This window comes from Volvox carteri (assembly GCF_000143455.1).
Source record: "Volvox carteri f. nagariensis unplaced genomic scaffold VOLCAscaffold_25, whole genome shotgun sequence".
In the NCBI taxonomy this organism is placed as follows: domain Eukaryota; kingdom Viridiplantae; phylum Chlorophyta; class Chlorophyceae; order Chlamydomonadales; family Volvocaceae; genus Volvox; species Volvox carteri.
The window spans coordinates 67,255-88,597 of record NW_003307568.1 but is presented as its reverse complement, the minus strand read 5'-3'; the positions used below and the strand labels follow the sequence as shown (position 1 = coordinate 88,597).

Here is a 21,343-nt window from a genome sequence, read left to right as displayed (position 1 = left end):
GGGCTACGTGGTGCCGGGTGACACAGCCAGCAGGAAGTGCCGCTTCCGAGTACTTGAACGCCCGCAGGGCTTCATGAAGCACAACTGGCGCCGTGTGATTTCACACACATGAAACTCTGCAACTTCATCGATGCTCTTCACCTCACCACCGTGGATCCCATATCAAGCCAGCACAGAGTGACTATTGCTTTTCAAAGGGCGCCCTAACGGAGAGGCGCACGCAAGTGCATTTCGTTTGCCCCGGCCGCCCGAAACGCACTCTCTTCTTCCTCCTCCTCTCGTCGTCGGCTTCGGCAGCAAAACATAGACACCAACTTCTTGTGACCTTTGGTCGCGCAGCATAGCCTTTGCCCAGGCAGAACTTGGAACGCTGAACCTCGCAGCGTCCCGTAACAAGTGGTAGTATGTCGACAGGTCGCGGCGCCGAGAACCAGGGCGCGCGGGGCCCAGGCCCAGCGCCCGAAAATGCACAACAGCACCAGAAACAACAAAGTAATGATGTCAACAATGATAATAATAATAATCAAGTCAGGATTGCGGCGCCTGCAGGGCTTCACGAACAGGGTGGGCCCGACGACTTTGATGTTGAAGGCGGTGGTGCGTCCCGGGAGCGCAAGGGCTTCGCGCCCTCTGAAGGCCTCACTTCGCAAGGTAGGTAGGTAGGTAGGTAGGTAAGCGGTGAGGTAGGTAAGGCAGTCTCGATGTGTTGGTTGGTTGGTTGGTTGGTTGGTTGGTTGGTCGGTTGGTTAGGGTTGCGGCAGACGTTAGGTTAGGGTTGCGACAGACTGAGACTGACACTGAGGGGAGGCTGAGGCAGCCAACTCCTTTTCACACACCCGGTTTCCCCCCTTTCCGTTTGTCCACCAACCTGACCCCCCAGACCGCATGACGTCCTCCTCCTCCCCCCCTCGTTGCATGTACACCCCTCCCCCCCTTCACAGCGGCCTCCGCCCTGCTGGCCCAGTGGGGCCGTAACGAGCTGGAGGAGAAGGTGACCCCCTCCTGGCTCATCTACTTGAAGCAGGTGCGTGCGCGTCTGTCTGTCGTCTGTCTGTCTGTCGTCTGTCTGTCTGTACATGTACGCACCCCGTGTATACGTACGAATATGCTGAAATGCGTGTCTGTCCATCTGTATGTCTGTGTGTACACACGTATGTGGAGGAGATGGATTTAAGGGAGACACCGCGAAACACGTGGAGGTGGACGAGGACTGTGTTTGTTTATGTATGTGTGGTGTGGCGTGTACTAGTAGTGGTTGGGTGACATTGCCTCCGGGTGAGGGGGAGGGCTACCGAGCAGCCTAGCCAAGTACGGAAATGTACGACCAACATACGACCAATAGAATCACGACGGCCCCCATCCGCTCCCGCTTGCAGCTGACCGCCCCCATGCCCATCATGATTTGGCTGGCGGCCATCATCGAGGCGGCCATTGAGAACTGGGCGGACATGGGCATTCTGTTCGGGATACAGTTCGTGAATGCGACATTGGGATGGTAGGTGGTAGTGGGTGGTAGTGGGGGTGGCGAGGGAAGGGAGGGGTTTTGGAAACGTTGCCGGAGGAATGCAAAGTGATGAAAATGGGGGCGAGCGTTATGTACGTATGTATGTGCATCTACTTATGTATGTGGGTGAGTGGGTATGAGAGGGAGGCGAAGTGAAGGCGACTGGGGGTTGCCCACCGTGAGACGTCCCCTCAGCCGACCCCGTACCTAAACCCCCTCCTCCCTCTCCCCCTCGCCACCGATACCCCTCTCCTTCTCCCGCATTCTTTTCCCGCATTGACCTCCCAATACATCCCAATCCCCTGCTCCAGGTATGAGACTACCAAGGCCGGCAATGCGGTGGCCGCCCTGAAGGCCTCCCTGAAGCCGCAAGCCACAGCCAAACGTGACGGCAAGTGGGTTAACCTAGACGCGGCGCTGCTGGTACCGGGAGACCTGGTACTGCTGGGTTCCGGTTCCAACGTCCCAGCGGATTGCCTCATCAACCACGGAACAATCGATGTGGACCAGTCGGCGCTCACGGGCGAGTCCCTGCCCGTCACCATGAATGCGGGCGACAGCGCCAAGATGGGTTCCACCGTCGTGCGGGGGGAGACGGAGGCCACCGTGGAGGTGAAAGGGAAAGGGAAAAAAAGGGGGGAAAGGGAGGGAAGGGGAGGGGGAGGCGGAGAAGGAAGAGGAGGGGGAAACAGCACAGGAGGTGTTCGGGAGGCAGGTGAGCAAGACCTTACAGTCGGGTGGGGGAGAGTGTGGAGGGAACGGCAGAGGGGGTTTCGGGGCGGAAGAGATGCTGTGGGCAGATCTAGCGAATGGAACAACATGCCAGAGTGAGGAGCGGTTCTCGGCGATGTTGTTACGTGTCGTACAGACGATGTCGTACTCGTCATCACGCAAATCCGTACCTCCCCGCGACCCTCAGCACAGACACTGACACGCACCTCCCCCCCCTCGCCATCCTACCCACCGCCACCACCACGACCACCTCCCCACCAGTTCACAGGGCGGAACACATTCTTCGGAAAGACCGCCAACCTGCTACAGCAGGGCGGTGACGAGATGGGCCACCTGCAGAAAATCCTGCTCACTATCATGGCCGTACTCGTCCTCACCTCCCTCACCCTCTGCCTCACCGCCTTCGGCTACCTGCTGGGCCGCCACACGGGCTTTAGAGAGGCCCTGAGCTTCACTGTGGTGCTGCTGGTGGCCTCCATTCCCATCGCTATCGAGATCGTGTGTACGACCACCCTGGCGCTGGGCTCCCGGGAGCTGTCCGCGCATGGCGCCATCGTGACTCGCCTGGCTGCAATCGAGGATATGGCGGGGATGAACATGCTCTGCTCGGACAAGACAGGCACACTCACACTCAACAAGATGGTGATCCAGGTTAGAATGGGGAAAGTATGAAAAGGGGGAGCGGGGGGAGGGGGGGAGCGGGGGGCGGGGGGGAGGGACCGCTACCGGTGATTTGCTCGGATCCAATGTAACGAACTTCGTTCGGTTAGGTGGTGTGGACGTGTTGACAGTTGGTCCGTTGCTGCTTCCTGCATGTAGCTCCTCACCCCCCAACACTTGGAGCCATCCCACACATGATCCGTCGATTCCCACAACCTGCTCCCACTTCTTTCTTTTGCATGTATGTGTTTGTTGGCTCTTGTTTTCCTCCTCCCGGCTTTGGCTATATTTCCCGCCTTCCTCCCCTCCCGCGTGCCTTGCTGTCCCCCTCCCCTTCCCTCCCTCCTCCTCCTCGCCCGCCAGGACGAGTGCCCCACCTACCTGCCCGGAGTGGACCGGCACCAGGTTCTGCAGACCGCCGCTTTGGCCGCCAAGTGGCGGGAGCCCCCTCGGGACGCCCTGGACACCCTGGTGCTGGGGGCCGCTGACCTGCCCTCCCTGGAGCGCCACCAGCAGCTGGATTACATGCCCTTTGATGCCCGAAGCAAGAGGACCGAGTCCACCATCAGGGCCCCGGATGGCCGCATGTTCAAGGTGAGGGCTGGGGGTTGGGGCAGAGGGGGGAGTTGGGGAACGGGTGTGTGTGCGTGCTCTGTGTGTGTGTGTGTACACGTATGGTATGTTGCGATAGTCTGCATGGAGGTTTTAGGATTCTTCATCGGTGTTTGTTGTACGGCCGGTTTTAACTGACGGTGGTGCTAGTGCTCGCCCTGGAGCTCCTCCGTGTGCATTGGGTCCCCGTGTGCGTTGTTTCCGGTTTACGACAAACCCTCCACCTCTCCACAGTGTTTTGGAGCTTCATTTCCCCGTACCTTTCCCCCCTTCTCTCCCTCAATTCCCCCCTTGCCCTTCCCCTTCCCTGTGACCCCCTTCCCCCAGGTATCCAAGGGAGCCCCCCACATCATTCTGGGTTTGCTGGACCCCGCTGATGCCGAACAACAGGGTGTACGGCAGGCAGTTGAGGCCCACGTGAAGGCGCTGGGCAGGCGGGGCATACGGGCCCTGGCGGTCGCGCAGACGGACAGCCCCGACGGTGGGGAGGAGGGCTATGGGGCAGGGGGATCCGGACTACCCTCCTGCTACCCGTCTCCCTCCTTGCCCCCGACCCCCTCCACCACCCGCCCCTCCACCACACTTCCTTACTCCCCTCCCCTCACCCCCTCCATCGGGCCCCCGTTGTTCCCTCGTGTCCCTCCCCCTCCCCCACATCCGCCGCCGCAGCACTCTTTCCCCACTTGGCAGCAGCTGCACACGCTCGTGGTTTATCTCTTCCCCCTCCTCTCTCCCCCCGCACCCGCTCAGGTCCCTGGCACATGGTGGGGTTGCTGACCTTCCTAGACCCGCCCCGCCCCGACACCAAACGGACGATAGAGAGGGCGCTGGAGTTCGGTGTGGACGTCAAGATGATCACCGGGGACCACTTGCTGATTGCCAAGGTTGGGGGTTTCAAGGGGGAAAGGGGGGCCGGGGGATGGAAGGGCGGGGAGGGACTAGCGTACCGTATTATCGGACGTACGGTATTGAAGGGGGAGATGGGGCTGTGTGCCTCGTGTGTGTTTACGTCCTTCCGCGTCATCCAGTCGGCAGTGGAAACCCACCTGCGACTGCCCCTGCCTCACGATCTGATCCCCACAACTAAGGCCTAAAGACGGCCAGAAGGTATGTTGTACATGTCGTACATGGTGTGCACGTATATACCTAGGTTAATACCTAGGTTAATACCTAGGTGCGCGCATATGCCTGCCTAGGTGTAATCTTACTCCGCTGATCGGAGCCTGCCGCCCCTCGGGTTAACCCACCGACCCCCGCGGGGCGCCCTTCCGCCCTCCTTGCTTAGGAGACCGCCCGCGTGCTGGGTTTGGGCACCAACATCCAGGAGCCCGCACATCTGCCCATGGTGGACGCGGAGGGTAAGGCCCCGAAGGATTTAGGCAAGAAGTACGGCAAGATTATTATGGAGGCTGATGGGTTTGCGCAGGTGAGGAGGGAGACGAGCCCATCCGTGTGCGCGTATGTGCGCATGTGTGTATGTATGTATGTATATCGCGGAATGGCGGGGTAGCTGTGAAGTATTTCAGCGTCGTCTTCCCTCCCCCCCTCCTCTTCCCTTCCCCGTGTCCCTCTATCGCCCGCTTTCTCCCTCCATGCCCCATGCTCACGTCTCCCTCCTTCCAGGTTTATCCCGAGCACAAGTACCTGATTGTGGAGGCGCTCCGCCAGAACGGTTTTGCTGTGGGCATGACAGGAGACGGAGTCAACGACGCACCGGCATTGAAGCGCGCAGATGTCGGCGTGGCGGTGCAGGGCGCTACAGATGCAGCGCGTGCTGCTGCAGATATTGTGCTGACGCAGCCGGGTCTGAGCACCATCATTGAAGCTATTGTGGTGGCGAGGTCCATCTTCCAGAGGATGCAAAACTTCATCAACTACCGAATCGCAGCCACGCTGCAGCTCCTCACGTTTTTCTTCATCGCGGTTTTCGCCTTCCCCCCGTCCAAGTACATGCCGCCCGGTGAGCTGCCCCCGGTTAGGGGGGGCCCAAGGGAGAGAAGATGCGGGTCGGACAAGTTAGTGAAGGGGGGAGATGCAGAATCGGAACCTGGAAGAACCGCACGGTGGGGGGGGGGAGGGGGAGGGGAAAGGGGAGGGGAAAGGGGAGGGGAAGGGGGGGGGGAAAGGGGAGGGGAAGGGGAAGGGGGAGGGGAAGGGGGAGGGGAAAGGGGAGGGGAAAGGGGAGGGGAAAGGGGAGGGGAATGGGGAGGGGAAGGGGGAGGGGAAAGGGGAGGGGAAGGATCGCATAAATCTGGGCGCGCCCTTACCCCCTGTCGTACAGGTCTCGATGAGGAGCCGTGGCCGTCGTACTTCAGGATGCCGGTACGGCTTTCTGCGCACGGAAGGGGTGTTGGGTTGAAAGTACGGGTGTTGGATGGGGCCCGGTCACGCCTTGTTCCTGTCCTGTTGCGTCCCTGTGTGGGTCCCCCTCCTTCCCCCCCCTTCAGGTGCTGATGCTGATGCTCATCACTCTGCTCAACGACGGCACCCTTATCTCCATCGGCTACGACTACGTGAAGCCCTCGCACATGCCAGAGAAGTGGAACCTGCCGGTGAGTGAAGTGGTCCCAAGCCCGCGGGGCAAAAGGGGAGGGCGCGAAACGAGTGGGGGGAGCGGGGGGAGAGTTAGCTGCCCTTGGGCCACTGCTGACAGTCCGCTCGAGCTGGTGACCGCAACAGGAGTGGATGGGATCACCCGCGGGACTTAGCCCCGTGCAACGTCGGATTACGCAAACACACACCCACGCGCACGAACACGTCCACACGCGCACACATATACACACCCACATACACACGCCGTACGGAACCCGCCCGCCTCCGCCCGACCGACCGAATGGTTTGCCACTCGACTGCCGCTACGAAGGGGAACTTCCTGTGGGCCAGCCCGTCTATCTCCCCCCAGCACATACACATGGGGGGGGAGGGGTAGTTACGTCGGCAATTGGTTGTTTGCTCCTTGCACCGCTCACCGTATGACCCCCTGCCGGCCTCCGGGACCCGTCCGCTCGCCCTCGAAGGCTCTGTTCACCACGTCCATCGTGTTGGGAATGGTGGCTTGCGGCTCCAGTTTGCTGCTGCTGTGGGCGGCACTGGACAGCTGGAACCCGGACGGAATATTCCAGCGATGGCACATCGGTGGCGTACAGTACGGCAAGGTACGGCAGGCAGTGACAGGCTGGGCAGGGAAGAATTGACTCCACCCACTTCGCCGCCATCACCACCACGATGATAAATCAGTCTAGGATCATTTCATCACCAGAACTGCCCACTGCCCTACGTCCCAATGCCTGCGGCCCCCTCTTCTCCCTGCCCTCCCCACTTCCCTTTCCCTTCCCTTCGAACTGATGGAGCGGCTCAGCCGCCTGTTGAACCTGTTTGCCCAGTCCCAACTCAAACGCTCGTTACAGCTTTTCCTGCCGTCGCGTCTCTCCCAGTCGCCCGAACCTAATTTGTTGAGACGCAGTAGTTTTGAGACACACGCCAACATCCATTTCCCGACCCTCCGTTGCATCCTTTGACAGCACCGGCAGTCCATGATAATGAAATAATATATTAATCATTATACTAATTTATATATTAAATTGTTATTATATGTGTTAAAATAATCATTTATTAATATAGCGCTATATTTAATAAAGATAGCGCTCGCTATCTGGGCTTGGTATACGGGCCAGAACGGCCTTTTAGTGCGTGCCGTCAGCAGTTATGTGATACAGGTCGGTCCGCTATGTTTTCCTTGAGCGCGAAGCTGGACAAAATGAAGCTGTTTGCCCCCGACGTGCGAATGCGGTGCTTTGCAACCCAAGTCCGAGCAATTCTGTTGTATGGCTGCCAGGCGTGGGGCCCTTTTGCGCTGGCAGAGGTCGTGGACAGGGCGGGAAGGCGGCGAGATAAAGCCAACCTTGCGGAGGGCATGTTCGAAGCTTGTTTGAAGGATAGCGCAGTCCAGCTGCAGATTTTATTCACGAGGCAGGTAGTGGGGGCGGCACGGCCATCCCACCGGTTGTTGTATGCGGAGCTGGCTGAACTCCCCTTACAGTATTACATGATGAAACAGATGCTCCGTTTCTGGAACCGCCTTCAAAAGCAAGTGGGGTCCATTGCTCATGCAGTTTTACGGCAGGAGATAACCGATGCCCTGACCAACCCGGAATGGGAGGGTTGGGGATCCTAAATGTTACGACTGTTTTCCTTTTTGGAGTGCAATATGTGGAGCGGAATACCGCAAGAAGTCATGGGGGTAATGGAGCGTGTTGACTGATTGTTGAGTAGGCCTCTACCCGAAGGAGCGGTGATAACGGCACTAAGAGAGCGTTTGATGAGCGGCTGGGACCATGCGCGTCTGACTGTCTTGCCAGAGGAGTACCCATCAGATGGGAAGAAACCGGGAGTGCAAATGGCGAAGTATAAGCACTGGATGGGGCTGCCCTTTTCGGGAGCCGCAGCCGTCATGTGGCCAGCACATGCTAAGGTTTTCGTTTCTCGTTCAGCACATCGTAAGCTAATGCAGTTTCGTTTATGTTGCTGGGCTTTGGAGGCAAACAGAGCACGAAGGGGCAAGTACCATATCCCCAGGGGGCAGCGGTTTTGCCGCTGTTGTGGTACCAATCGCCAAATCGAGGATGAAAAACACGTGTTATTGGAATGCCCAGCCTATAATGATATTCGTGCGGAAGAGGGATTCGATCATCAACCGAGCATGTTGGGAACCAGTACGTCTGGCGAAGATGTTGGAACGTATGTGGGCTCGCCGCAACTCAGTTATCCCCTTTGGGCGCTAGCCTAGACTGATAGTGCGGTGTTTCCTGTTCTCCGTGGCTTTTAGGCGTATAGATATTGCCCTTGGGCCTTCGGCTCATATGGGTAGTTTTACAGGTACGGGGTTACGCACCCCCAACCATGTAACACACACACACAAATATTAAATATAACATATGCATATTCATAAAATAAATATTAAATACGCAGGCGTCTTTTCCGCAATCGTGTAATCTCAGCAACCGCTCCCGCTGCCCACAACCTCCAGATCACGACGATGATCTATCTCAAGGTGTCCGTATCGGATTTCTTGACGCTCTTCTCCGCGCGCACTCACGGGGGCTTCTTTTGGTCTGTGCGGCCCAGTCCCCTCCTGCTGGGGGCCGCGGGTGTAGCGCTGTCCCTGTCTACCGCCCTGGCCTCCGCCTGGCCCCGGGGGCATCTGGATAAGCAACCTGTGGAGGGTCTTGCATACGGCGAATACACGTTGCTGCCGCTGTGGATCTGGATCTACTGCATTTTCTGGTGGTTCGTACAGGACGCGCTGAAGGTTGGGGTGTACTGGCTGATGCGCAAGTGAGTGGCTGTTGGCGGGGTTGGGGTTGGGGTTGGGGTTGGGGTTGGCCCCCTGGACGCCAAAAATTGGTGAGAGGGGAGGGAGTGTAGGGAGGGCCGAGGTTTTTGTTACTGAGCTTTTCACTACTAGCGTTCGCGGGTGGACTTGGCCACTACCCTAGCTTCACCGCTACGACTCCGCCACCACCGCCGCCGCCGTTCCTCTGTACGCACCCTGAACCTGGATTGTACCGCCTTGACGTCCTGCCGTACATACCGTACCAGGTACAACATTTTCAACATCAACACCCACCAGGTGAGGGCTGTTGGCCGTGTTATTCCGCACTCATGCTCAGCTCCCTTCTCCGTCATTGTTCGGACGCATGTGTGTGCCGCTTTGAAGAAGGAAAGCCTTCAACTCACATGCAACGAAACTTGAAACGGGATGTGTTCTAGGCTCCTGACTTCCCTATTTCTGATAAGTCTAAGAGCGAGCATAATGCAATGATACCGTCAGCGTGTAAGAAGGATAGAATACAGCAATTGGACTTCCCATTTGCGTGTCGTCTCGACCCCCTGCTTGGTCCCCCTCCCTCTGCAGCTTGTCAACCTGCGTGAGGCCACCTCCCCCGAAGAGCCGGGTCGACCACTGGCCGCAGCCTCCGTGGGCCTTACGGAGACGAAGCTGCTGCAGCACCGCATCGCGAATGCGGTGGAAGCGCTGGAGAGGATGTCGGGTGGGTTTGACCGATGGGAAGGATGGCAGGGTTGGGAAGGGCTTGGCTGTGCCACGAGGTGCATATGTTACTATGAAATGTGTGGGGAGCAGTGACATGCTGCCGGTCCCGTTTACCAGGTCGGCATCAGGTGAGATATTACAACCTTGGGTGCGTGGGATCATGAGGCGCGTGGGATCATGACATGCAGGTTTGTGTGTTACAGGGTGTTGCTCCTTACAGGTAAGGCACTGGACTAGCCTTGAAAAGCTCAAGCTTTTGCTTGAAGCAACGATGTAGGGCGTTTCTATCAACCCCAGGTAATGCCCTGGGTTACTCCTTTAATATATGACTAGAGCAAAATTGCGATTAGCCAAGTATTACTAAGTCTGTAAAAGTCGGGGTTCAGTATACGGCTGTAGGCTGTTAGTGCGAGTCGAGGCGGCGGGATTACACTTTATAATCGTAAGCTAAGGCTAGGGACATAAGTTCTCGTTGGGTTTCCAATAATAAATGATAATGATCTGATAAAAAATGAACATGTACAATTCTAAAGTGACTAATTATAATATATCCATGCGCAAAAAGGCATTTCGCTACCGGGACTCGAACCCGGGTCTCGAGAGTGAGAATCTCGTATCCTAACCGCCTAGACTATAGCGAATGTGATGCTACAATGGGACGGCAGACATACATATAATGATCCATAACGGCTTAGAACTCCCGAAAATCGGTTTCAATTGACGTGGGGTGTTTGCGCTCGGGTCGCCGCACGTTGCGCAGGTCTTTCACCTGGCCAGATTGCGCGAGTCTCACAGGGCCTAGCGCTTGCACGCACCAGCGCAATGGCTCGCCGCAGTCGACCCGTCACACCACCAGGAGCGCCGCCACCCTCCGATGTGGAGGCAGCGGTTGCACTACCGCCCGAGATGTACGTTGAGGAGACGGCGGGAGCGCTACGAGAGGCCGTGGAGGAGCTCAGTCCGGAGGTGAGGCCGTCCATACCGTTTCCTGTGTTGTGTTGCTATTCGCTGAGCTGACAGCGTACCTGCGACACTGGTATAGATCTCTGGGACAGAAAAGCCGGCAGCATGCCGTGCCACACTATCCTTGCTCAAATGTGGCGGCGCCAAATGTTAACCGAAAAACTCTTGCCACGCACCTGTTTCCCAAGTTGCCCTTCATTTGATGCCCGTAATCCATCCGCATGTCAATAGGTCCGTGCTGAAATTGAGCCGCATTTGGCCCCCGTGGCGGTGGCGGCTCAGCACCTGGACACAGTCACTCGGGCCTTTCAAGGCCCCGTTCGTGCAGCAGGTACAGTCACGGCAGGGGAGGCTATCACTGGCCCCGCGGGTGGCTCCCAGCCCCCCGGCGCATCCCGTTTGCCTTGAGAAGAACCTCCCAAAGATTGGATGTTGGTATGAAGAGACTTGAGAGTGGGGAAGGAGTGGGGAAGGGAAGTTGGCGGGGCATGGGAGGGAATGAATAGAACAGGTGCAAGATCGAAAGAAGGGAGGATGGTAATGTTCACTGCAGATATGGTCCCTGAAGGGGAAGGGTGAGGAGGTAAGGCAGGGTGGGTTGGAAGGGGCATATGTGAAGGTGAAGGCCAGCAGACATTCCGGTCGGCATCAGAGCGGAGTGGAGGCGATGCCATGTCGGCTAGCCTTGCGAAGGCTGATGTGTGATTGGGGCTCCGGCTGGGTATGTACCTGGCCTGGATGGTGTTGCAGATTGGCGCGATGCATGGCTCCCCTGGAGTCCGGGAGAGGTTCTTTTGAAGCGAAGTGGAGTGCGCATCCTGTTGTGGGGTTATCCTTGGAAGTTGTGTTATGGTGTCCGATGAGGAAACCTGAGTTGTTAATGTCTACCATTTATAGGCTTTGGTAACGATGGCTGGACACGTTGACAAATAAGGCTGCGCATTTGTAACTACAAGCTGAAACAAAATTGCCGTTAGTACCAGGTCGCGGATGGATAAGCCATATTCAGGTTTTTTGAATTTTTACTAAGCTTTATTTCAGGGAGGCTTCAGGGCAGAAACAATACCTCCGCTCCAAGGGGTGGGGTAGGCGTAATGGATGGCACCATATGCAAGGTTAATACAAAAGGCAGGAGACAAGTGTTCGAAGACAGGTATGTACGACGTGCTTCGGAGAGTTTAGTGGGATTGTTTCCAGTACCAGTCCTGAAAAGGGCACGCGGCTAGAGGCCGTTAAACTAGCTATGATTCGCGTCACCGAATGGTTGGGGTTCCGGCTCAGAGATTAATGATGGGTGGTGTGGAGAAAGGCGGTACGTTTCACTAATCCACATAAGAGCAGCTGTACAGCTTATATTTAAGACTGTGGTCGTGTCAGCTAAAAGACAGGAGCACACTACAGGAGCAAACTTGCAGACACCGCTCATATAAAATTACCGCTGATACTTTAGCAATCAATTAGTCTTACGTCACCATGCTACTCGCACAGTTATATCGTTACCCTGATCATCGAAAAGCAGCGAAGCGATAACAATATCTAAGAGGAAAGGCCTGATCGCATGGTCCAAAGCGTCGGCTCTTTGATTGCTGTGTGGAATTTGCTATAAAACCAAAACCTACAGGATTGCGTCCCAAAGCCAATGTCATGTATTTCGACAGTCGAAAAGCACGCCTTAACTACCGGTGCACGATAACCTACAAAGGGAACTGCTTTTGCTTCCGTCATGTAATAAGCGCTCCGGTTATTGTGGCTTTACCGCTCCTACGTGCACAGCATACTTGGGAGGTATTTACGCTTAGGCATCCAAGATGAATGCAAAGCCCTAACGTTACAATCATGTCAGAAGAAGGCCAAGAAGAGGCAACAAGTAATACTCCTTTCCATCCAGATACCCAACAAGCGGTAGGCAACAGCCCACCGCAAATGGAAATCATATTACAGCACCCCTTCGATGAGATGGGCCTTTAGATGGTCGACCAGCACCACCACAGTGAGACCACAACAGCGCCATACCCTTCACAGCACATGTGACAATACATACATTTCTAAATAAATCTAGTACCATGAAAATGGTAACAGCAGCCTTTCCAGACGTAAGCGGAAATCGTCAGTCGAAAACACAATAAGACGCCCAAATCACCATGAGTAATCGCGTGGCCATGAAAGCCAATACTGCATACCGCAATGGGGTATACCAACTTTCTCAACCCAAGAAGCAAAGGGGTACTAACCAACTTTCTCAACCCAAGAAGCACCAACGCGGCGCCATGCCGTGAAGGGCAAACTATGCCATGCCATCCAAAACCAACCAAAGAAAATCGGGAATTCACCTGATATTTGATTCCCAATTGACAGAACAACAGCCAATGCGGTATGTAGCATCGTAAGACATGGATCCGGACTCAACGATGAGAGACGTGTCACCAGCGCTGCTCCAAAACCCACCGTAACACCAAAATAAACAGACGAAACTGAAAGAGAATAAGGCCAGCAGGTAAGTACCTGACGCGCGTAAAGTAACTTCAACTCTTATCACATACCGTTGGACGGGGAATCCTGCAGCATACTGCTCTGTACAATCAACGAGATGAGGCAAGGAGCCGCAATTTAACATGCGAGATTAGGTAATGCCCTATTTGCTGCGTTGTTTTTGGTCCCCCATTCCCGCGTACCTTTTGACACGTACAATCACTTTCCTCTTCATGCCGCACTTCGTAATCAATACTGTGCTGGCACTGGGTTCCCAAAGCCACATGGAAGGCTTTTGATAAACTTTGTAAAATTTTATTCCATAAATAATACCTATCAGCATTCCCATTATTCCCTTTCCCATCGGCTTTCGAGAAATGACCGAGAGCAGTCTGCCCGATTCCCGCCAACTCGGACCTACGAACTCAGCCCAACACCCAAGGGGGCGCTGGCCACACGTTTCTCCATACAGAAACCCTCCCGCACACTCCTCTACTCCGCCGCTCACTTAGCATTAAGTTCCTGTCGCTCGGTCGTCTCGCCACCCACAACGACTGAACCACCGATGCCGCCTCTGCCCAGCCAGGTCATGCAACCCGTGCGACTGCCAGTATCCTCGCTAACCTTGGATATGCAGGATTCCTTCGAAGAGTCCACATCCCCGAGTTGCACTGAGCTCAGGCAAGCGGGATATAATACACCTCACCAGCATGCGGCAAGTATGCCGGACTCGCACCACGCGGCAAACGACAGGATGAGCGCTTATTCCCTTAGCAGTGGGCCCCGCCTACCAACATACTGCCTCTTCCATACCTCACAGCGCCGCAGCAGGATGATGGTTGTTGCTGTTCCGCGACAACCCTTGTGTGTTGGCCCCGGTGAGCCCAGCTGCGGTGTTGGCCGCCAGCCTCTCTGCAGCGTCACGCACACCCTCCAGCACGGGGTTGATCTCGCCGCGCATTTTCGGATCCAGGTCCGAAGTGGCCACCTCCAGATTACCCACTGCCTGCTCCAGGCTGGCAACGCCATCTTCCATGTCGCCCTTGACAGCATGCCCACCCTACAGGAGTGAGCGGTGCATAGTTCAACGTGGTGGGAAATTATATTTTACGATGTGGCCTACACAATTATAACAGATACCGAAGCACAGCGCTGGCAGTACACGAAAGCTAAATGACCAGTTCAGAAACGTCCCAATGAAGCCAGCGGGAGCAACGGGGTTCAGCTCACGGCGCACCTGCTTGAGGTTGGTGGAGATCTGAGCGAGGTTTGCGGAGGCCCGCATAAGGTTTGCGGAGAAGCGACCCAGAGCACCCTCCTGCTTCATGACGTGCGCAATCTTCTCCTGGGCCTCTCCCACCTGGCACATTGGCGTTATTAAACTCGCATCAAGCGTGGCTGAAGGGAGAAGGCGACTGCCACCTTAGCACCAGTGTAGGGGAAACACTAGAATTGTGGCAAAGGTCAGTCCACGCCAAAGGAATGCGTTGTTTATCTAACCGTGGTGAGCTGTACAAACCATAGACCCACCTTGGCAGCAAGCAGTTTGCCCTCAACAAGGCCTACGCTGTGGCGCGCCAGCGGATCGCCGTGCACGTTCGTCGCGTCACGCTTGTTCACGACCAACTGCGAACAGAGAAGATAAAACGTTATTGCGCAGTTTCGAAATAGTCAACACTTCGTAATGAGATGCCAATTGAGCATGAGTACCAGAGCAGGAGCTGCTTACCGCGCTGTTGATGTCGAACAAGTTCAGCTTGTGCATTACCCAGTACGTCAACACCTGCGCAGGTACAGTGCGTTACCACTCAAAATTATTGCGCCGATGTACATCATCAGCAACGCTGTCGGACAGTATGTGGAACCAAGCTACACTATTTCCAGATCCGGACCTCCGGACTCATCCATGCTCTGGGCTACAACATCTGTGCATTCCCAATCCAAGCCCGCCCGTGAGTTGCGAGCGTCGACATAGGTACAAATAGCCTCCTCCCCCCGTAGGACTGACGAAGAGATCTAAAATTCCGAAGCAGCGCCCACGTCCAAGCTTTTAGGGCTTCAAGATACCTTGAGAGCATCTTGCACGAACCACCAGAAGATGCAGTAGATCCAGATCCACAATGGCATGAGGGTATAATCACCGTACGCAAGGCCCTCGGTAGGAGTGTGGTCCGTTTGACCCTTGGGCCAGACGCAAGCCAGGATGGTGGAAATAGATAGAGCCAACAAGGCGGCGCACATCAGGACCGGGCTGGGTTTCGATGACCAGAAAAAGCCGTCGTGGGTGCGCGCGGAGAAGAGCGTCAGGAAATCCGATACGGACACCTTGAGATAGATCATCGTCGTGATCTGGAGGTTGTGGGAACCCAGGAACGTTTAAATTAGATCGGGCACAGTTAGCATGCGAAACAACCAACAGTCTGCACACCAGCGCTCCAGGCCAGGCAGGCCCAGGGAAGCGAACACCCGAAAAAGTAGGAATTGTCAAAGACGGCCACTCCCTTGAAAAATTCCCATTTTTCGGCCTCAACATACTTTGTAGCTGAGCAATTTGATAAAATGCCACATTAGGCGGCTTTGATGCACTGGGTGCCATGTACCAGCCGAAACAGCCAGTCGGCAGGGACCGAGTGGGCTTTTGACCGAGCAAAAACTTTCACTTACCTTGCCGTACGACATTCGGCCAATGCCCCACTTGTGGAATATTCCGTCCGGGTTCCAGCTGTCCAGTGCCGCCCACAGCAGCAGCAAACTGGAGCCGCAAGCCACCATTCCCAACACGATAGACACTACAAAGAGCGCCTGTGCGGTAAAGGCCAAACAGGTAGGAGGTTTGAGCATTTCCATGGCATGGTGGGTCGATGTGGTCGTGGCCGGCGTACCCTGAAGACTTTCGACATTTCATATGTTGCTATCTGGACATGAACTATGTCCGGCACGAAATGCGACTTACAGGCAGGTTCCACTTCTCCGGCATAGTGGTGGGCTTCACATGGTCGTAGCCGATGGAGATGAGGGTGCCGTCGTTGAGCAGAGTAATGAGCATCAGCATCAGCACCTGAAGGTCAGCGAAGTGAAAACAAGTTTACCGCTGTTCAGGCCGCCCCTGCGCGACTTGGGTAATCGAACTTGGGTAATTGAAACCAGACGAAGTACAGTCTTGTGGCAGGTCTAACAAAACCCAGTGTACAGCACCCTCCCTTGCGGCGCGCACGGTCATTTCTACATGGTTCCAAAAGGCTAGGTGGCTTGGCTAGCATGTCATATAGGGTTTATAGTAGAAAGCAGCGTAGATCTTCCTGACGCTGCGCCACCATCTCGCTGGCATAGCCGCAAGATTCGTAGCGCTCCAGCCTCAGCCAGATCCTGACGCGACCTACCGGCATCTTAAAGAAATTAGGGAACTCCGCGTCACACAACTCCTTGGGATTGTGCTCGCAGGGCTGCGGTGGCGGCTCGTAATCAGCGGGCTTAAGCGTGAGCACCGCGATGAAGAAGAACACCAGCAGCTGTAGTGTAGCGGCGATACGGTAATTAATGAAGTTCTTCATGCGCTGGAAGATGCAGCGCGCCGTAACGATGCCCGTCACGATGGTGCTCAGACCCGGCTGCGTCAGCACAATATCTGCAGCAGCACGCGCTGCATCTGTAGCGCCCTGCACCGCCACGCCGACATCTGCGCGCTTCAATGCCGGTGCGTCGTTGACTCCGTCTCCTGTCATGCCCACAGCAAAACCGTTCTGGCGGAGCGCCTCCACAATCAGGTACTTGTGCTCTGGATAAACCTGGAAGGAGGGAGACGCGAGCATGGGGCTTGTTTCGGTGTAGCCAGGAGGAAAAGCCAAACGGTGAACCAGTGCCCGGGATGCCTTTAAAAATGGTGCCCCACTACTGCTGCAGGTCGACATATTAGCCGAAGGTTTCCCCTAGGCGAGGGCAGGGCAAGGAGTGCCTAAAGTTGCTGTAAGTTGCTGTACTGTCCGTGCCGTGGTATGGGGTGTTCCTCGTGTCCCAAAGGCGAGAGCCTAGAGCTGCCCGAAATGCTCAGATATCACCAAATTGGTTGCCGCAACAAAACACATCATTTGCATCTGTAGATGCACTATTAACCCCGTCGCACCTGCGCAAACCCATCAGCCTCCATAATAATCTTGCCGTACTTCTTGCCTAAATCCTTCGGGGCCTTACCCTCCGCGTCCATGGAGGGCAGGCTCTTGGGATCCTGAATGTTGGTGCCCATTCCCAGCACGCGGGCCGTCTCCTGCGATCATCACAAGACGCCAATCAATTTAGATGCACGTGCTGCAGCCCAAAAATCAAATAAAACCGAATGGGCACCTGGCTTAGCCTAGCCCAGGCACACAATTCCACTAGGACCACAGCCCTTCGCAGCGCTGCAATATACCTTGGCAATAAGCAGGTTGTCACCAGTAATCATCTTGACGTCAACGCCGTAGGCCATAGCCTTGTGAATAGTAACTTTTGTGTCGGGCCGCGGGGGGTCCAGGAAGGTCAGCAGACCCGCCATGTGCCATGTATCGTCTGCGCGCACAAGGGAAGATGGTTTAAGCGAGTAAGTTGCCGAACAGGCGGGAAAAGGCAAATGTACACTAATGAAAATCTTCTCGTAACACTTCTGAAACTTTTGCGATGCAAACATTCTGGCTTAGGCCAGTCGGGTTATCTCCCCGTGGCCCTAGGACTAGAGTGCTCTAGGCCGCGGTCCAAGAACGATATCGACAACATCTCAACAGGACGGCGACGCAGTAGCCACTCAAAACTCAAAGCGCACTGTCATTTGGACTCACCGTCCATGGTCCTGGCGATGGCCAAGCAGCGAATACCGCGGAGTCCGAAGGCCGAGACGGTCTCCTCCACCATGTGGTGCACGCGCTGGTCAGGGCAGAGCTTCAAGATGATGTGGGGGGCACCCTTGGACACCTGTAGTGATGGGAGGTTTATTACAGAGAAGACCGGTTGAGATTTGTCGCCAGCGACGGGTGGAATCTCCGATTGGCACCGGTACCCTGGATACGGCGATGTGCCGCCGCAATGAGGGATCGCTCATGTGACGCGTTCATATAGCACGCTTTACAACCCACCTTCCAAACAGAGCAAGCAGAAAAGGCCGTGGCAGCTGCTAACTCATTACTAACCAATCCCGTCGTTCCTTGTACTCTTCGTCACGGATCCCTAAGGACCTGTCGCAACACATCCCGCAGAAACATAAAGGCATACATATCTCCACATGATACCCACCCACCTTAAACACCTTGCCAGTGCGCGTGTCGCGGATGGTGCCCTCCGTGCGCTTGATGGTGGGGTCGAAGGGCATGTAGTCGATTTGTTCATAAACATCCAGCTTGGAAAGGTCTTGCTGCTCGCATAAAAGCACCAGCGTGTCTAGGGCGTCACGCGGCGGCTCTTTCCACTTGGCTGCCAGGGCAGCCAGATTCAGCAGCCGTGCTTGGTCCAGGCCAGGTAGGTAGGTGGGTGTATCCTCCTGCAATTGGAGAATCGGGGTCAGAACCAATTTCATGACAGGGCGTATAAGGTGGCGCAGAGTACCACGGCCACATCATGTCGCGTCTCTGCTCTCCCTACCCCACCATACCTGCACCTGTGCCCGCTCCCCCTTTTCATACTTTCCCCATTCTAACCTGGATCACCATCTTGTTGAGTGTGAGTGTGCCTGTCTTGTCCGAGCAGAGCATGTTCATCCCCGCCATATCCTCGATTGCAGCCAGGCGAGTCACGATGGCGCCATGCGCGGACAGCTCCCGGGAGCCCAGCGCCAGGGTGGTCGTACACACGATCTCGATAGCGATGGGAATGGAGGCCACCAGCAGCACCACAGTGAAGCTCAGGGCCTCTTTGCCATCTTCGCCCATACCCATGAGGTAGCCAAATGCTGTGCCGCAAAGCGCGAGCGATGTAACGACTAGCACAACCATAATCTTGAGCAGAATCTTCTGCAGGTGGCCCAGTTCGTCGCCGCCTTGCTGCAGCATGGCAGCAGTCTTGCCGAAGAATGTGTTCTTGCCGGTAAACTGCACGGATTCCGCAAGAGGGTAGGTGTGCGAACCAGTTTCAGACAGGGATCTCGAGTTCACGAGTGAGCATATCTACCTTTCGTTACTTTTGGAGCTCAGCCCAGAACACATAAACATAATAGAAATTCCATATCAACGTGTAGATTGGTCAGGCGTACTACATGTTCTGCGGGCAGGTAGACCAGCACCAATCGCCCGTCTTGAGATGTTTACAAACGGGGGAGGCCGCTGGCGCCCAACACCACCGCTGGATTTGGCAAGCTGAGGACGGAGGTCGGAAAAACGAAATGAATCAAGGGCATCCTCCTTTTAAGGGGTGCGTGCTTCTCACTTGAAGTAGCGGCCCCATATTCCCTCAATGGATGGCGCGTGGAGATATCGATGCATGCGATTCCAGTTATGGAGTTTGAGCGCCATGAGCGCAAAGACGCCCTGCCCTCCCCTGCTCACCTCCACGGTGGCCTCCGTCTCCCCCCGCACGACGGTGGAACCCATCTTGGCGCTGTCGCCCATATGCATAGTGACGGGCAACGACTCTCCGGTCAGAGCGGCCTGGTCGACATCGATTGTTCCGTGGTTGATGAGGCAATCCGCTGGGACGTTGGAACCGGAACCCAGCAGTACCAGGTCTCCCGGTACCAGCAGCGCCGCGTCTAGGTTAACCCACTTGCCGTCACGTTTGGCTGTGGCTTGCGGCTTCAGGGAGGCCTTCAGGGCGGCCACCGCATTGCCGGCCTTGGTAGTCTCATACCTGGAGCAGGGGATAAAAAAAGGGGATGATGTGCGTTAACGGGGGATGATTCGCTGTGATACCCGAGTGGAATATCTATCGGCCAGGTTATGGTGGTCCTCAAAACAAACTGCGGGATGCATTGTGAGGCGAACTCACATGCGTTGCGAGTCGTAACGTTGTAAGATTTAGTGTAGGCCGGATGGGCCGTAACGTGCCTGCCCTCATATCATGTCGTAAAATTAAGGTCCGTAAGGCTTTCGGCTTGACAACTTGCAACTCAAAAGCATGTAAGCGCTTCGCATTGCATTCGTAAGTTGATCCAGAAAACTCTCAGACGCTAGCAACGAGACTGCAGCCTACTAAAGACTCGAACAGCAGTATGCTAGCTAATCTACGATCTTACCAGCCAAGCGTTGCATTAATAAACTGGATGCCCAACAGAATGCCAAAATCTGGCCAGTTCTGAATAGCTCCCTCAATGATTGCAGCGATCCAAATCTGCGGAGGAGCGTACATAGAACAGCAACTCAACTGCAAGTTCACCATTCCACCCGAGACCTACCCAGGAAACACATTCAAGAAATGTAGCAATGCAACCGAGCCCTTCCAGTCAAAGTCCTAATAAACAAGCCAACCCAGTCTGCCCAGACGCACCATAATAGGCATTGGCTGGTAAAGCTGTAGGGGGAGGGGGCGGTGAAGGGATGATGAACAGAGCAAATTTTAGCTCAAAGCTTCGTACGAACGAAGAGGCAACTGATAGGCATTGTAACATCATGTATCATTGGAAGGGTCAGTACCTCAAGCGAGAACAGAGTTGAGCATTATTCCACAATGCTAAACACGCCATAGCCTTTGCATGTAAGGCAATTACGGAATCCTCAGCGCCTGTTCCTCAATCGGTTGACCCAGGCCATTTCCCAACGTGGGACTACGCGACGACAACCAACAAAGCGTCATGGCCCAATACTTTCACATAAATTTAAGCTGCAGTTGCACATGCAGGCGCAAGTGCCACGAAACCACCAGTGTATTCTGTCGGACCTGCCGAAGGAAAATGAGCCAGCTCGGCGTGACCTTCTCTTCAAGCTCGTTGCGTCCATGGTGTTTTAGGAGTTCCGCAGCCTCTGTATGAACAAATGCTACGTCGTAAGGCGCCGACAAACATCGGAAGGCGCTGAAGCGCAACACATTCCCAAACCCTGCAAGCCGATTATGCAGTAGCTTTTGAGCTCACCCTCGGATGAAATGCCGACACTCGGTGTGAAGTCCGTCCGCGGGCCTTCACCCTCGTGGTCGAGGCTTACTGCCACCGTTTCTTTCGCCTGCGCGTTCTCTGTCATTTCCAGCCACTCTTAAAGTCCCAGATTAACAAATCGATGCGGCGCCTATCCTGGGACCTAGCCGCCGGCAACAAGCCAACCGGAACTTGGAAGTTGGTATTCCTTATAGCGGAATCCCGAGATATTAAACACAATAAAGATAATTTGTTCTTACTTATTGCAGGATGAGAGATTTTTATCACCGGATTGAATCATGCAGTCACGTCGTCCGTCCTGTACTGC

At 55.3% G+C, this 21,343-nt stretch overlaps 2 protein-coding genes across 2 annotated transcripts; one reads left to right on the top strand and one right to left on the bottom strand.

Moving 5' to 3' along the window:
• Window positions 1–943: 943 nt before the first annotated feature.
• Window positions 944–9,653, top strand: VOLCADRAFT_61631 (uncharacterized protein; the record flags this gene model as incomplete). The annotated part of the gene is made up of 15 exons (XM_002951704.1): window positions 944–1,024; window positions 1,377–1,495; window positions 1,816–2,116; window positions 2,498–2,887; window positions 3,260–3,490; window positions 3,836–3,989; window positions 4,259–4,392; window positions 4,794–4,934; window positions 5,132–5,571; window positions 5,737–5,830; window positions 5,956–6,060; window positions 6,526–6,663; window positions 8,535–8,842; window positions 9,107–9,137; window positions 9,423–9,653. Coding segments are annotated over 15 exons (2,898 nt in total), but the record flags the coding sequence as incomplete, so codon positions are not given.
• Window positions 9,654–12,338: 2,685 nt separating this feature from the next.
• VOLCADRAFT_105176 (uncharacterized protein) lies at window positions 12,339–21,121 on the bottom strand (the record flags this gene model as incomplete). Its single annotated transcript, XM_002951607.1, has 18 exons — window positions 12,339–14,052; window positions 14,230–14,352; window positions 14,523–14,618; window positions 14,722–14,775; window positions 15,060–15,341; window positions 15,657–15,794; window positions 15,946–16,050; window positions 16,373–16,777; window positions 17,113–17,253; window positions 17,398–17,534; window positions 17,801–17,933; window positions 18,256–18,495; window positions 18,653–19,042; window positions 19,496–19,796; window positions 20,182–20,276; window positions 20,433–20,456; window positions 20,823–20,920; window positions 21,016–21,121. The coding sequence occupies 18 exons, from the start codon at window positions 21,119–21,121 to the stop codon at window positions 13,807–13,809; spliced, it is 3,114 nt and encodes a 1,037-aa protein (XP_002951653.1). The 3' UTR covers window positions 12,339–13,806.
• Between the last annotated feature and the right edge of the window lie 222 nt (window positions 21,122–21,343).